A 15958-nucleotide genomic window follows, 5' to 3' on the forward strand; every position below is an offset into this window, starting at 1 on the left:
TGCTCAAAAGAGTGGATACTTCCTAGTTGAAACCCAAAATACCAGGTCCGAGTAATTTTTCAAAGAGTGATCGGGAAGGCCGCACAAAAGAGGGCATCAGAGGTCCTTTGAAGCATCATGAGAACTTTATATCTCTCCAAGTGATCGAGTGGGTTGGTGGAGCCATCATAAGGCTCCATCTGCAACATCTTGAACCGGATCGAAATTGGTTCATCCAAGATTTATCAAAAAAAGAGCGGACGAATATTAATGCGGAGAATGTTAGCAGAACCTTGATTATCCACCTGTAACTATGCAAGTCAGTGGTTGATTTCTCATAGCTTGCGATCGTAGTCATCGAACTACTGTTGCGATTCGTCAGGATGGTGGGCATATCCAGGCATGGAATCTTTCCCAAAAGAACTAGAAGAAGAACACGGACACTTCCCCTTTTTGGATGCTTGTTAAGGAGGAGGCCATCATTCCTCGAAATCGGCATGATGTGAATGTCGGGTGTGTTGAGAGTCAGCATAATGTGAATGCCGAGAAGATCATGGATCGGCATGATGCGAGTGCTGAGTGTGTTGACAATGCGGAGAAGGGGCACGTCGATTGTGTCTTAATAGCACAGCTTGCGGTGCAAGCTCCTTCGGGTGTTGGTGCTGCTATTGCCATTCCGCAGTCTACTAAAGATTGTGGATGGCCTCTGTCAAGATCTTGACCTGCTGCACGAGTGCAGCAAACTGTTGTTGGTCCACCATGACCATTGGTCGCGAAGCACTGGACTCTATGTTAGGTACCAGAGATGTTTCACACCGCGACGAGCATCTGGCAAAGTTGGTTGAAGCATTTTGGGCTCTCATTTTTGTCATAATTCATGTTGAGGAGTTTACTGCCCCTACCTGGCGCGCTAAATTATTGTCACTAAACTCCGAGAAGATAGTTGGCCTTGAACCGAGTAAGTGCGCCTGAATCTTGGAGGAAAAGGAACCTACAAAATAAAGTCCTCTTGTCTTAAATTAGCTAGAGAAAGGGAACAATTGAAAGAACCAAAAGCACGAGAGCAATGAATTATGTCTAGAAAAATCTTATCCAGATCCCTCTTTTACCTTCTTTTATATAGGGTGGGATTGCCGTGATCTTGTAACCTCCGCCTCTTAGAATATGGGAACGTGGGCATTACGGCATTCACATACGTAGTTTTTCATATAACCATCGTCGATAATGTAAGAATTGAGTAATGGGTTATTGGTGGATGGTTATCGCATCCCACGGCCTCATAATTGTGGCCAATTAATACCCACATTGTATAACCATCGTTTGGCCTCTATTTTTTTGAGGTTGAAATAGTCAACTAAATATCGAGGAAGTCCTCGGCTGAAGATCACGTGGAGGTATTGGTTGTACGTCAAACTATTAGTCAGTCATTTCATACTTAGTCGGTCAAAATCTGAATTAAATTGCTAGCTGGTATCAAAATCAATTATCACTTAGTCGATTGTTAGCTTAATCGGCTATCATCTGAGGATTCATCCCAATAATTATTTTTTATTATTGAACCATTGCTTAGGATCTATTTGATTGGGATATATTAGACTACGGGATAATCTGATAATTTTTAAAAATCATGTATCTGAAAAAATGATTACAACAAAAAAATAACTAATAAAAAAATTTATCCAGAAAATAACATAGAAAAAAGATTACAATATTTGATTAGAGACAAATCTATATAAGAATATGACTAAATTTATAAATATATCCTTCAACATAAAAATAATTTTTTAATATTAAAATAATATTATCATCTCCAATTAGTTTTTATATAATGACCATAATCACATAGTCCTTTATATAATATCATGTTCATTTTAATTTTTTTATAAGAGTTCTTTATTGAATGATTTAGAAAGACATCAGAATAAATTCAATGATTACGTATGCAGCTTTATTAAAAATATTTTTATCAAATATAGATTATCACTACTCAAAAATTTACCAATTACCAACCTCCCATGATATTCATTTTACATTCTCCCTCCGAAAAATAAATATAGAACCCATCAATTTTTTTATCATATCTCTCTTCTATTTTTCACACAAAACATGATAATTTGACATGAAATTCATTTGTTCATGCCAAATTATCTCCAACCAAATGAACCTCTAGAAAAATTATCTACGATGCATCAGAAGTGCCGTAAAACTAAATGGAAAGCACAAGTCATGAGAGTCAGATGCTCCTTTTGATCATTTTTGACCATGGTTCGTAGCCACATGCTCTAATCCTCTGAGCTACAGACCCCATCCTGTCTCCACTAGATCGGTTCCCAAAAGTATCCTTAAAAAAAAATCTTTCTTCTCCCCAACTATTTTGGGTTAAGAAGATGTGAAAGCACATTTTTCTCTATGAAAACAGTGCGTTCCAAAGTGTGAAGTGGGAGAGAAGAGATAATTGAAATTTTGAATAAGATGACATTTACAATTTAAATTTTTATCTTTTTCCTATTAACCAAATCTGCATCTAAAAATTAAGGAAAGTTAACATCAATACGCATCATATTTGCCGAGAAAGATTTGCTAAAACTTATAAAAACATTAAATTTAGCCCTTGCATAGGAACGATTGGCAAATAGACATCTATGAACCCAGCCTCAAATAATTGGAGCAATGCTTGGTGGCGTCCTAATGGCAGCATGGTTGGATTTTGCGATTGCTTAAATGAAGGGAGCTGACGATGGTTAACATCAACCGCACGCCTGGTTTTCAGAAGAACAGAACTGAAGCATTAGCTAGGGAGATCTTAGTCTTTTACTGCTTTGTGCTGTCTTCCACCCGATCAAAACAATGTTCGACCATTCCACTTACAATGCGTGATTATTCCGCTTTCCTATGGGGATCATTCCTTCCAGCTTGATCCATACTCTTATGCCCTAGCGCATCACTCCAGAACCCGTGCCTGCAAAACCTGAAATTCTCAGACAGGACTAAACCAGTTCTTTAATGATCAAGTATGGTGCAACAGATGAGATCTCTAGTTTTCATACTTCATTTCAACATAATCGGGCCACGAAAAGATACCAAACACCACCACTCTTTATTCTCTCGTGCCAGCAAACTGCTCAATCTCTTCATCAAATGTAAAACTAGAAGAATATGCATGGAATGGGAATTCTTACTGCCAAAGCACCTTGATTGACTTTCAAAGAGAAACCGATTAGAGTTGGAGGTTGGCAAAGAAATACAAGGATATATCATTTGCTCAGAAGGAGCAAATGACCAGCGAAACTGGCTGTAAGACAGAGAGTAGGGTGACTCAACTACGAGGTTTAGCAGTTTCCAGCTTCATATCGGAAACACAAATAAAGCCTGAAACGAACATGCTGTAGTCAGCGACCATATCCGCCGCACACATCACCAATATCAGGCATTTTAAGCCATCAAGCAAAGTGGAAGCGGGTCGCTCTCAATCCATGGCAATTTATACAGAACATGGAACAAAAAATGACAAACCTACAAATCAACCTCATAGAGGGATTACATTCAGAAAGAAAAGCAAAAACTTGTAATAATTAATTGACAGCCCGGGAGCTACAAAACTGCAGCTGGAACTTTGACACAATTCAAACTCCAGCTACAACACCCCTATTATTGTGCTCACTGAAAGATGGACACTACACTATCTCTAGTTTGCTATTTTCCTATTTTCATTCCCTTTCTATTTGCTGTACATGACAATAACACCACCTGTACTTAAATGGGGCCCTTCTCTTGAACCTGGGTTGCCGCTGCTATTTACAAGCTCAACCAATAGTGTTGTCTGAAGATAGGTCAAGAAGCACTTATGGAGCTGTTGAGACAACTCACTTTCCTCCGCACCCCCCTGCATGTACAGGTTTGTATGCAGCACCTTTGGAACATTGAGATCATTCAGCCATCCATGCTTTCTGCAGTATAGCCCTCAAGTACAGATACAGGTGCTATGGTGGAACAAGAGCAAAGTTGTTGCATTACTTCATTCAATGGGCCCATGCTGCTGCAATCTGAACCTAGAAGGCACACACTATCAACTCAATCAACTTCTTCAAAAAGGTAAATACGACAACCATTGAGCTGAGCAATTAAAGCAGGAAAGGCACTAGGGAGTTTACTACTTAAAAAGAGATCAATTATACTCAATCAACTTCTTAAAAAAGGTAAATACGACAACTATTGAGCTGAGCAATGAAAGCTGGAAAAGCACTAGGGAGTTTACTACTTAAAAAGAGATCAATTATACTCAATCAACTTCTTAAAAATGGTAAATACGACAACTATTGAGCTGAGCAATGAAAGCTGGAAAAGCACTAGGGAGTTTACTACTTAAAAAGAGATCAATTTTAATATGTGAATGGTAAAATTAGACCTATTCACAAGGCTCAGATGCACATTGTCTTCAGAAAATGCCTTACCCAAAGAGCATCTGAAAAAGATTTCAAGCAACAATTCCTAGTTGGCAGTTTGTGCCATGTTTCAAAGGCTATCTGCATTTTATCATACTTAGTGAACAGCAGACAAATGGCCAATCAATTGCCTATATCCATTACCACGAAGAGACGGCTGATTATATTAAGTAGAAGAACCGAGAGAATAGAAATTACCATAAACCCATGTGTTCTATCACTTGTGGCACACTTTTTGACCTCCTTGGAGGTTTGCTGGTCCGAGGAACCCCAAGCATTCGGAGCCTTGTAGCAGCCTTGAGCCATCGGCACAAAAAAAATAACCACTTCAAAATGCTTGACTGTGTATCATATGGCCTCTAGGGTTATTGATGCTTTGGTAAAAACTGACAAAACAAATGGTGCTTCTTCTCCAGGTTGGATTGTAGTGGGCACAATTGTGTATCCCTTCGGATAAGGTTCCAAGACCAATTCACATGATATTTCTCTTGAGTTGACATAATCCGTACCACCAACTGATTCATGTAGGTAAATATTGTATGCAGCTCGACGGCCACGTGTCTTGAGTATTCTCATTCCAATATAAAACATAGATGAATCATGGCTAGATTGATAGTTCCTGAAACCATTGGTCTTTCTGGAAAAACTCACACCCTAATAAAAAAATATGAAGAATAGTGAGATCAAGTTTCCAAGAAAAGTATGGATGCATGATCGATCAAGATCATACATACCTGGGTCAGGGTGATAAATACATGAATCGGGAATGATGCCTCAGGACCTAATGCTCTAAGCCTGAACTGTGGATTTTGATGCCACGAGTCATAATCTTGGCAACCACCAGCACTATAGCCACGCCACTGGCCATGCACAGAATAACGCATCTCTGGTGGGTAGACCCGGCAAACATAAATAGAGCGAAAGTGGATCTGAAAGTCTTGCCATGACATCCAGAATATCCCATCCTTTGACTGTTGAACAACAAAATTGTCAGAGAACATGCAATAGAAACTTCTTGAGATAAATTCATAGTATTTTGAGCAAAAACAAAACATAAATATCTGCAATATCATTCCATTTTTAGCACACATTAAATGAATGTTTTATAATATAAGAATGAAGGTATAAGCTACAGACAAGATACAACACATCAATAATAAAACTCCATCTCTACAAAGCAAAAATTAGTAGAATAAGAACCTGAGGAACATGTTTGAGCTTGTGCTTCATCCTGTCTGTCCATTCAGGTGATGAGTCAGACCAAGGGCCATTCCACTCAACCTCGTTGGCCCATGGATTTCGAATCTGAACAAGCTTGTGGCCATCTACTTCTCTTACCTGAATCATCAATTGAACAGGAAGGGAAAATTTCAACATGGAACAATTTAGCTTTCTGAAAATAACTGGGGGACATGTATAACAATCAACATCACAATGTACCTGCAATATTGAGTAAGCATGGCCTTGAACAATTCCACTAGATGAAATGTGTACATCCGAGCCTGATGGACTCCCAGCACCAAGCAGAAAGCCTTCTCGCTTGAAATGCAATAACTGGGACCATAACCTTCCGCTTGCCAGATCGATCTGTGCTTGAGCACTTCTCATGTCGATCTCTTCACCAGCACCCCCTGTGAGATCCACAAGTGCATCTTGCACAAGCCCACCTTCTAATGCCTCATATGAACCATGAAGCTTGGCATAAGCCTTCTCCAAGATAGAGACCCAGAGTTCATTATGTTTCTTACTAGTAGCGAATGCTGGTTTTCCAGGTGACTCGCAAGGAATCCAATCATCAACCACCACAGGGACCCATTCACCCTGCAAGAACTAAGTGAGACTTCCGACCAGCATATCTATCGCATGGATGCATCATGCAAAAAGATAGCATACTTAGTCCAAATAACATAAATATGATCTATTCATTTTGGATGCAATCATGGAGCTTTTAGATATATGCAAATTATTCACAAGTAACAATCATATTAGAAGCACTGCCTAATGTTAATGCATACATAAATAAAGCAACAATGGAAGAGGTTGAAGCTCTAGAAGAACTACATAGACACATAATTAAATAGGACTGGATGTCCCCTTTCCCCCTAGTTATCCTAGGAGTACTAGGAAGGGCACGGAGAAAAAAGATGCATGCAGTTCGCAAATATAGGTGTCAAGGCTTACGAAAAGCAAATTACTGGTCTATCCCACTTGATCTGCAGCTATTCATACAACCGAATAGAAACATTTGTGCAAACAAGTGCCACAAAAAAGGTAATTTTAATTAAAAGACATCAAGTACCAAAATCTAACATGCTTGAACATGTAGGCTAGCAGATCAATTGTCTGTCCCTTAATGCTATAAAAATGCATTTCTAAGATGCATAGAACATACCATTCTATAGACCATGATTTGCTGAGTATGATGGATAGTTAAAAAATAATAACTTTCAGGTGTGCAAGTTACAAGAATAGACAAGAAACCTGTTGAGGATTGTCAGCCAATCTCCTCCCCATCAGATTTTTTATTTAAAAAATGTGTACATGCATATAAGTAAGCAAAAACAAGAGGTACCTGATTATAGCCTACCATCTTTTAAAATAAAATGAAGAATTCGAGGGAAAAAGTAGTTGAGCTAAGCCAATCTTATAAGCCATAACAACTAAAAGTATTGCAAATAATTTTCTTCAGGAGGTTCGCATGGTGGAATATGCATTTACATGTTGGTTCCTTACAACCCAGCATTTAACTTGCTACAAGGTTGATGCCCATATATTCAAACAGTGCAATCCACAAACCACCATGATAGCCCCATGTGCAGGGCCTGCAGTCAATAGGCATCTCAATATGCCCCAAAAACCAGGAAATAAGGGCAGAAAATGGTAAGTAAATGATTCCATGTGCAGGTGCAGGCGCAGGTTTAGATAATTTAGGAAATCATAAATCATACATTCCAGCAACAAAAGAGGTGATGATTAGCAGAGAAGCCAAAAACACCTCAAAAAGGGAAGGAACAAAGGCTTCCTAAAGACTTGAGGGGCCCATATCTGAAGAAAATGCATAGGATCAAGTCAAATCAGGTTGGGCCTGGAACCACCTGAAGGATTGGTTCGTACAGAGGAGGCCATGGGATGTCCAATGACCACACAAGAGAAATGCATATACGAGCCCTTAAGTGGTTGGAGGCCCCAGTTAGCCAGAGCCAAAACATATTAATATCCTGAAACTTAAGGTTGGCATCATTGCTTGGTGCAATAGTAAAAGGCTTGGGCTGACAAGCAAAATGGTGCAGATTCGAGTCCTGGGGGAAGCCACCTTGTGCAAAAGATGTCAGAGTTTAGGTCTGTCCCAAGTTTGCCCCTCCCAAGACCTTCGATAGCTAGGACCATAATTGGCTAATGTACTTTATTTACTTTCTATCTTAAATACATTAATAAGTGTAATCAACTCAAATGTTGTTACTAGGAATGCAAAATAGAGGTTCTAGAAAGACCACACATACAAAGCTTCACGTACAATACATGCATGCAGTCAGAATACCACCTATCTTTGTAAGTACAAACCAACTGAATCCAAAATGAACAAGGAAAGAAAGTATTCTGATGCAAACTTATGTATCACATCTTCCAACACCATCTACCAAGACCATCGTCCAAGTGTCCTCCAGGACATGAATGATCTTTAAAATAACTTGTATATCCTATAACGGAACAAAAAAGGATGCTAAGAGCTTGCATACAATTTATGGAACAATTTCACACTTTTAGAGCAGGATAACACTGAGAAGACCACGCTTTGATGGTCAATTACAACCCCTAACAATACAGGCATGGCCTGAATCCCCATTAGACTATCAAAAGAATGGTTGGCAGTTGAGGACCTGATCTGCTACCGATCTATGATAAGTGGGTTCAGGTTCAGCATAAATGGGTGCAGTTCATAAACCGGCCAACCATGTCCGATTTATTAAATAGGTCAGGCTCAGATATAGGCTCCTGACCTGTCTTAACCCTTAGCAGCCAACATCTTCTACCTAGGACAATGAACCTGCTTCAAAATCTTCCCCGGATCTTGAACATGCACTCACTTGCTAAGTGTTTCCTTAGTAGAAGTGCTTATAAAATATCAGATTCTTGCACTTGCACCCAGTCCTAATTCTGGATTCTGGCAACCAAGGTCCAGCTTAGCTTGTTATCGAAAACCTGGCCCAATTCAACTTGTTTATTAAACAGATTATGAATGTCAGGTTGGGTTAGCAATTTAGTAAACAAGTTTCATTTGGTTTTGGATTTCTAATCTATTTAATGAACAAATTGGGATCAAGTTGACAAGTTTTCCCTGATAACCATGCCTCAAACTGACTCAACACATTGACACTCCTAACCAAAAGCGTGTTTCGAGAAGTTAAGACTGGCATTACGCATGTCCACTATGTATATTACTACTGAAAAGATCAAGTGCATCGATAGTTTTGACTATATAAGCAACTAAAGCAGTTCCCTAACATCATTAGATTTATTTGTTTTTAAAAAAGATTTATTTTATAGACCCCTGTTTTAGTCATATAATTTGAACAATATTTATTATGTCATGGTTTTAAATAACAATCATTATCAAGGCACTATTGCCATGTTTTTAAACAAGTACACGAACCTACAAAAAATGAACATGAAATATAAATGCCGAATACTAAAGAAGCTTATATTATAGTTATTATGAGCATTCATTGAGACAATATTAGTTTATAAAAATAATAAGAACCTTTATATTAATAAATCCAAAACCAAAAGTATCTATACTATTATTTCTCTAAATCCAAAATGCCGCATACATCTACCACACACATACCATAATATTATTACTAATGCCGCTGAACCGCACCAAATAATTCAGAAAAAAAAGGTTTTGAAACAGTTCCTCCCAAATAATAGGCTGTGACAAGCTACAACATTGTAACACTAAAATTGTCTAACAGATTACAAAAAAAAAAATTGCTTTAAACAGTTGACATAAATTTTACAAATGGTGCTTTCTCAAGAATTTAATTTTACTGGTGCTTAAAGAATTTGGTGCACTAGGCAGAATGTTGAGGATGGTGGAAAATAGCAAATAACTCAGAGAGTCAAATAGTATTCACAATAATACTTTACATAATGTTTACAATATCAATTGTCATATGCCTACTTACTCGGGCTTTTTTCAAGAATTCAATTTTACCGGTGCTTTGACAACAAGGTCCACTAGGCAGGATGGTGAGGTGGAAAAATAGCAAAAAGGCCAGTATGCTTGCTCAGGCGCTCACAAAATATTTACATTCTTTCTCCACTTCAGAGTTTATATGGAAGGGTGTATTCATTAATAAAAAGATGCCAAGATAAGATGGAAGGTGGAGACCAAATAACATATGAGAGTGAAATAAGCATGGATGGAGGCATGCAGAGACCAAACTCCAGGAGTTCATGTTATATATAAAAGACCTAGTTCATCTAGATTGTTGCACATCAGTTTTCTAGCTTGGAATATTACAAGTCTGTATTGGACAGTATGGTTGTCTATTGTTGCCTGTATACACATACGATGTTATTGTTTGACAAAATCAATTATTGATTACCTAAACAAGCAAGAAACAATTTTGGTTGATCGTCTGAAAAATCAATAAAGTTTCTATTCAAATTCAGAAGTTGTAGCATAATGTATTGTGGACTATCATCTTCTGTATTTACAGATCTAGTTGAAGCGAATATCTCAAATGAAATATTGATTTTCCTTTTTGTTATCTAGAACTTTGGTAGCGAACAACCGACATCTCTTTCGAATCACTTCATTCTACATGTGACAATATATCAAATCCATCACACATTGTTAATAGCATAAATCGATGATTGTGGATCTGAAAATACTTTTGACCTTCTTAGCCTGCACTCTTGATAATCAGGACATGAGATAGGTAGGTCATTTATAGCACCATCCTTGTCCTGTCTCCCCACTTATCTCAAGGCCTTGTTATCATAAGACCCACTAATTTCTAGAGGTCCAAACCTCCTAGATTAGAAAGAGACATGGATTTAAAGATACAAAGAAAACTCGAGTATAGCATGTAAAAACACTCATATAGTTAAAAACACTAAATCCTAAAAAAGTACATATCAAAGTTTCAGAATACAAGGTCCATACCTGAATACAAAAGCGAACAGTATAGATCCCCTCCTCATTATACTCTGGTGTGATTATAACCTCTGATATGCGAGATGCCTCAGTAAGAACAGCAACAGCACTTAGAAACCAGCAGTCACCTAACCTACCCTGTAAATAAGAAACATTGTGCAACTCAATGTAATAAGAATCATAAGAGCACCGTATATCAACTTTATAGTTCTTTTATAAAACTAGGCATATTAAACAATAATCAGATATTCAATATGGCAGTAAAAAGATGAGCTGTACCTGACAAACATCTGAGGAATTTACAGAACCAGAAAATAAACAGGGCCGATAACCAATACAGCTCTCTTGCACTATATCAGTTGGTCTCATCCACTCAGAAACAACCTGAGGTGGTGAAGATATGTTAATCATGAGCAGAAAAAACAAATTCAGCAGTTTGCTGCGAATTTCTCGTACATCTGTGGTGATAAACAAACATCAGCAATGAGTAGAATTCTTACTTGCAGTTTTGGAGGAGGGTTTCCTGGATCCATATACAAAGATCGATCATTTGGAGGAAACTCCTGATCAGTGAAAGTTGTTTCTCCTCTTGCCAAAAGAGCTTCCTTGACAGCCATTTCAACCGATAACATACGTCGATTAATTTCCTCTTGAGTTTCAAACCTAGGCCTCCTTAATCTTTTGGTAAAGGAATCAATATCGATTGCCACTCCTTCCCGTCCAGACCTTCTTTTCCTCCCGCTTGAGTATTGCCCATCCCAGTCCACATCCTCTCTATCATACTGCTCAACATCTGCTTCTTCACTTTCCCAGTCAACTACCTGGTTATACAAGGGCATATTAACAAAAAAATAAAATAAATGAATTCTAGGAACTAATGACAGATACAATCTTTTCACTAAATTTCCTAATACTCAACTGATTACAAAACTTATAGAAGACTGCATGTACTAGTGCTTCACCCTAGATCAATATTAGTTAAAAGCGAACAAGTGCCACAAATGGTGGAGCTCAAACAAAATGGGCTCTGAAAATTAACAAAAGGGAAGATGCATGGCATAAAGGCATTCTTACAAACTATAATATGTAGGTTGTCCTACTGCTGGTGGTACATAATATCCCAACAACACTAAAATCATAACCAACAGGAATATACCTCAAAAAGGTTGCGAGTTAATTGCAAAAGAATTAAGGTGGATTATCAGCACTTTGGTTTCAAGGTTTCAACCTGCAAGAGAACAACTAAGAGCTATCCTTTTTTCTCTCTTTTTTCTTTTTGCTGAACTAAAAGGCTGTCACTTGGATATGGCATAGGCACTGCTGAATGTTTAGCAATCAACACTTATCTCTTTTTAATGCAAACAATTAGGAAAATATGGAAGAGAAGATGAGGTAAGCTCATGAAAGACACGGAGCAGCATACCCTCGAAGGCGAATCACACAAGTACCAGCCATATTCAGGAAGATCAATCAAGTCATACTCAGTAGGGCTTGTGGCAGCATGAAATGCAGCAATCTCATCTTCAGTCAGGCACCTTCCCCACAGAAAAGCATCCATGATTTGCATCTTGGAGTCAGCACCTTCGCTATCTGACCTTCCAAATGCATCCAAGTCTGTTGGTGGTCGAGCGCCAACCCAAACATCTGTTCCCTGTTCCCAAATGCCACTACTCCCATGCAGTGGCAATCCAATCTGATATCCATCAAAACCTCCATCTATATAGGAAGTTGCCTCACCTATGTCAGCATCAATAGTCACCGTGACAATATGCCACCTGCAGATCAGATTAAACACGCATCATAAAATTGGCAGGTAAATCTAAGAAAGTAATATAACCATATTTCTAGAACAGACCTTAGATTAATATCAATTAATTTTAAGATTCAACTTTTTGGAGGACTAAACTAAAATATATGCAACAAAGAAAGAAAGTAATGAAAATAGTTTTGGTGACAGCCCACACCTTCCATCTGCAATGCTTGCAGCTCCTATACACCATTCTTTAGCAACTGTTGTCAACCGGTCACCTTTTGTAACCAATCTAAGACCAACCTGTCCAGCTTCAATGCCTTGTTCTGAACCAGCCACAAGGATTTCCCAGCAGGTTTTCTTTTGAGATTCAGTTCCTAAAAGACAAACTGGACCAGACTCTGGTTGAATCATCACCGCAATGGAGAAGCTAACCTTTTGAATTTGACAAAGACTTGGATCAATCTGTCCACAATGTCTGCCAACACTCCTAGGTTCATCATCAAGTATGCACACAGTGCCTGGAATGCCAGTCTGTGAAAGAGTTCATGCTAACAGCTTAAAAAGATTGTACATGAAAGTCATGATAGATAGCAAAACTTAAACACCATAAATTCTACTAAAATGGAACAATATCACCATTAGCGCCCTTAATATTCTATTACAGCACCAGGCACATATGGTTGCAGTATCTCATAAAAGCCTATTACTTGCCTAACTCACTAACAGACATATATAGCACGTTGCTTCATATAGAATACACGTGGATACAGACATGTCTACATCCATACATGCATATTTATGCACATAGACAAAGCTTTACATGCCCATGTCAATAGTACTAGCTTTTTAGCCAGAAAAGCTTTTTCCTCTAATAATAAAGATCTTAACCCTATGCTTCGCTGCCATCACCACCAGCTCCATAGCCACCATAGCTTTCTTCATGGTTCCCCGACCATCATTCCACATGTTCATTCCCTCTCTATCAAGAAATATCTAATTCATCCTCTCTACCAAGAAATATCCAATTCACACTTATGGATAATTAAGCAGCCAATTGTAATATGTACAGAAAAAAAGACAAAATTTACCTGCTCCGCACGGCGAGCCAACTGTGCTGCACGAATGCGGCGTGCTATGCCCGAAACTCGCTCCCTTGCAAAAGAGTCGTCCAAAACAGAATCCCCTCCAACAGCACGCACTGCAGCTGCCATAGCTGCAGCCTCCCTATTCCCAGCATTTGGAATAGAGGATATTAGAGATGTCTCTATCTCCTTCCATTTACGTTCTTCTTTCTCCAGAAGTGCCTTCCTCCTTTCTTTTCCCTTTCCCTCCTCTTCACGTCTTTGCATCAAGAGTTCTTCTTCCATCTCTTTTTCCCTTATGTAACTACAAATACTCATAATAATTATAATCATTACGATTATTAAACTTAATTGTTCAATTTGAACAACACATGTTTGCGATGAATCCAGTAGAAGGCCAAATGGACTAAAGACTCACCTTTCCTGAATTATTTCAAATTGTATGCGGTCCTCAGGCATCCACTTCTTGATTTCTTTGGCACTTAAATCAGACAGACCAATACTGTCAAGGAAAAGTCTAAGGCGGACTTCATCCTATCATGACACAAAGCATAATCAAGAATGCAGCAATGAAAAACAAAATTTATGGACCATGGACAAAGAATCTGCAATGAACAGTTTTTGCTGACCTGCACTTGCTCAGCTTTAGCAGTCAAACCAAGCAAAAGCAGCAAATAACCACCAAATTTATCCCACATATAAACCCACTCAGTATCAATTGCTTCTTCTAGAGCTAGTATACGTGCATGTGCACACATTTTTCTCCTGTAATCTACATCAGTAGAAGAGTCATGACGATATGTCAGGCGAGTCTTTATTCTGGAAAGGAATAAACCAGCAGCCATTTCTTCATTTCTCAGGCGATCTCTCAGCTTCATGACATCAGCTCTGGGAAGAACAAAATTTCCAGCCCTGTCCAGTGTAATCGTAGGGTCTCCAATTAACAAAGCAGCCGAACTGGCAGACCTTTGTGGAGCTGAGTAAGTTCCAGATAAGGCATTCCTGGTCTGAATTGTCAAACAAGTAGAACATGAAAATAAGAACTATTACAAATGTTGACTAGCAATGCTAAGACATAGAAATGACAAATCACAAGTTCACCACATTATCACATTGCATTAAAGATGAAAGAAATAAGGTGTAACATAGTAGGGCGCCTTTGAAATAAATAATGAAATGCATGAGCTAAAACAGTGTCACAAGCCCAAATACATCATGCTGTACATTCTGTAAAGAAAATCAGGAAGATACGCTCAAGCCAAGAATAAGACAAGGAAATGAACAGTGCATTGAACAAACATGTGATTCAACAAAACATGGCAATCGGAAATGCTGTCTCCCCCAAAAACTCCCGGAAATGGCTGCCAGGAATTCCTAGAAACCAACAAGAGCAAAGTTGGCATCGTGGTGCTGATTGATAAAAGGAACCCCTTGCTAATCGCACCAAAAAACACGTTTACAGTCATTCCAGGGATGTTCTCGAGGAAACATTGCAGCAAACTATGGTAATTAACAAAGCATTTCTAGGGCTTCTAGTTTGCGAAAGATTGCTGAGACTGGGGACTCAAAAGAGAGAGTTTACCAGAAATTGCCCCGATGTCTGGATTATGTTTTAATCATCTCCAGTATGTAATTTAGGACATGAAGGACCTACATGAACCACTCAAGTTGGTTTGGCATACTTATGCATTGTTTATTTGCTTTAAGAATGAATTAAGGAACTGCTCCCAGGTCCAAGTGTACTATCATAACCTAAACAAAATCCTGACAAAAGATTGATTGGCATTATTAGCATAAAGAAAAAATTTTAGAAGCTTAGCTATCTATGTAAGACAACGTATTGGATCTACTATATGGTCCATACCCTAATCTCTCTTTTAGATAAGCATATCAAATAAGACTCATATGCTGGCTATGTTACATGAAGTCGTGTTCATGTGTCAGGTGCGTATGTGTCTGAGCTCTGGATCAATATAATATCCAAGAATTTCTTCTTATAGATTCATGTCCAAGTGTGATATGAATATCCACGTTTAAGTGTCAAGTGACTGATATTGTAGGGTCTACATGGCATAACTATGCCGGAAATGTTTTTCTCATAAATAGTATTTCTTTCATCAATGATGGGAGGCTAGCGACTTGGTGTACACTTGCAAAATGCTGAGTAAACAGAAAAATCTTGGACATTCTGTGACCCTGCATTTCTTTACTTCAACTGGATGTGTCTGTGAGTTGGGCTAATTTTGTTTTGGATGGTCAATTTTATCCATTTGTGCACTTATGAATGATAACAGATATGAATGGGATTAGTAGTAATGCTCCCTGCACACTTTGACTGATTCAGAAGCTCCTCCAGAATCCCTTGCAGTGACCTTATAAGATAGATTCTCTATAACGCGGGGAAGCCCATTGTGTCTTTGGGACCACAAAAGGTGATTATATTGGCTATATGCAGATTTTACAGTGGCACAACAACTAATTATGCTGAGGCAGAAGGCCCTGTGGAAACTTGGAAGAGAGCTTGTGCTGATTACCTGAG

At 38.5% G+C, this 15958-nt stretch overlaps 1 protein-coding gene across 2 annotated transcripts in view; it reads right to left on the reverse strand.

Moving 5' to 3' along the window:
• Nucleotides 1–3439: 3439 nt before the first annotated feature.
• LOC105056325 (calpain-type cysteine protease ADL1) overlaps nt 3440–15958 on the reverse strand; it is a 37528-nt gene continuing 25009 nt past the window's right edge. The window contains exons 20-32 of one of the 2 annotated variants that reach the window (XM_019854501.3): nt 14049–14426; nt 13838–13953; nt 13426–13723; nt 12549–12868; nt 12008–12359; nt 11085–11405; nt 10864–10968; nt 10594–10722; nt 5862–6242; nt 5622–5759; nt 5156–5392; nt 4620–5075; nt 3440–4022 (exon numbers count right to left, since the gene is read on the reverse strand). In XM_019854501.3, coding sequence (XP_019710060.1) covers nt 4770–5075; nt 5156–5392; nt 5622–5759; nt 5862–6242; nt 10594–10722; nt 10864–10968; nt 11085–11405; nt 12008–12359; nt 12549–12868; nt 13426–13723; nt 13838–13953; nt 14049–14426 — 3081 coding nt within the window. In that variant the 3' untranslated portion in view covers nt 3440–4022; nt 4620–4769. Of the gene's footprint in view, nt 4029–4619; nt 5076–5155; nt 5393–5621; nt 5760–5861; nt 6243–10593; nt 10723–10863; nt 10969–11084; nt 11406–12007; nt 12360–12548; nt 12869–13425; nt 13724–13837; nt 13954–14048; nt 14427–15958 lie in introns of both variants that reach the window. The other variant, XM_010938484.4, reaches the window with a different exon arrangement.

Source organism: Elaeis guineensis, chromosome 13 (genome assembly GCF_000442705.2).
Source record: "Elaeis guineensis isolate ETL-2024a chromosome 13, EG11, whole genome shotgun sequence".
NCBI classification, from domain to species: Eukaryota; Viridiplantae; Streptophyta; class Magnoliopsida; order Arecales; family Arecaceae; genus Elaeis; species Elaeis guineensis.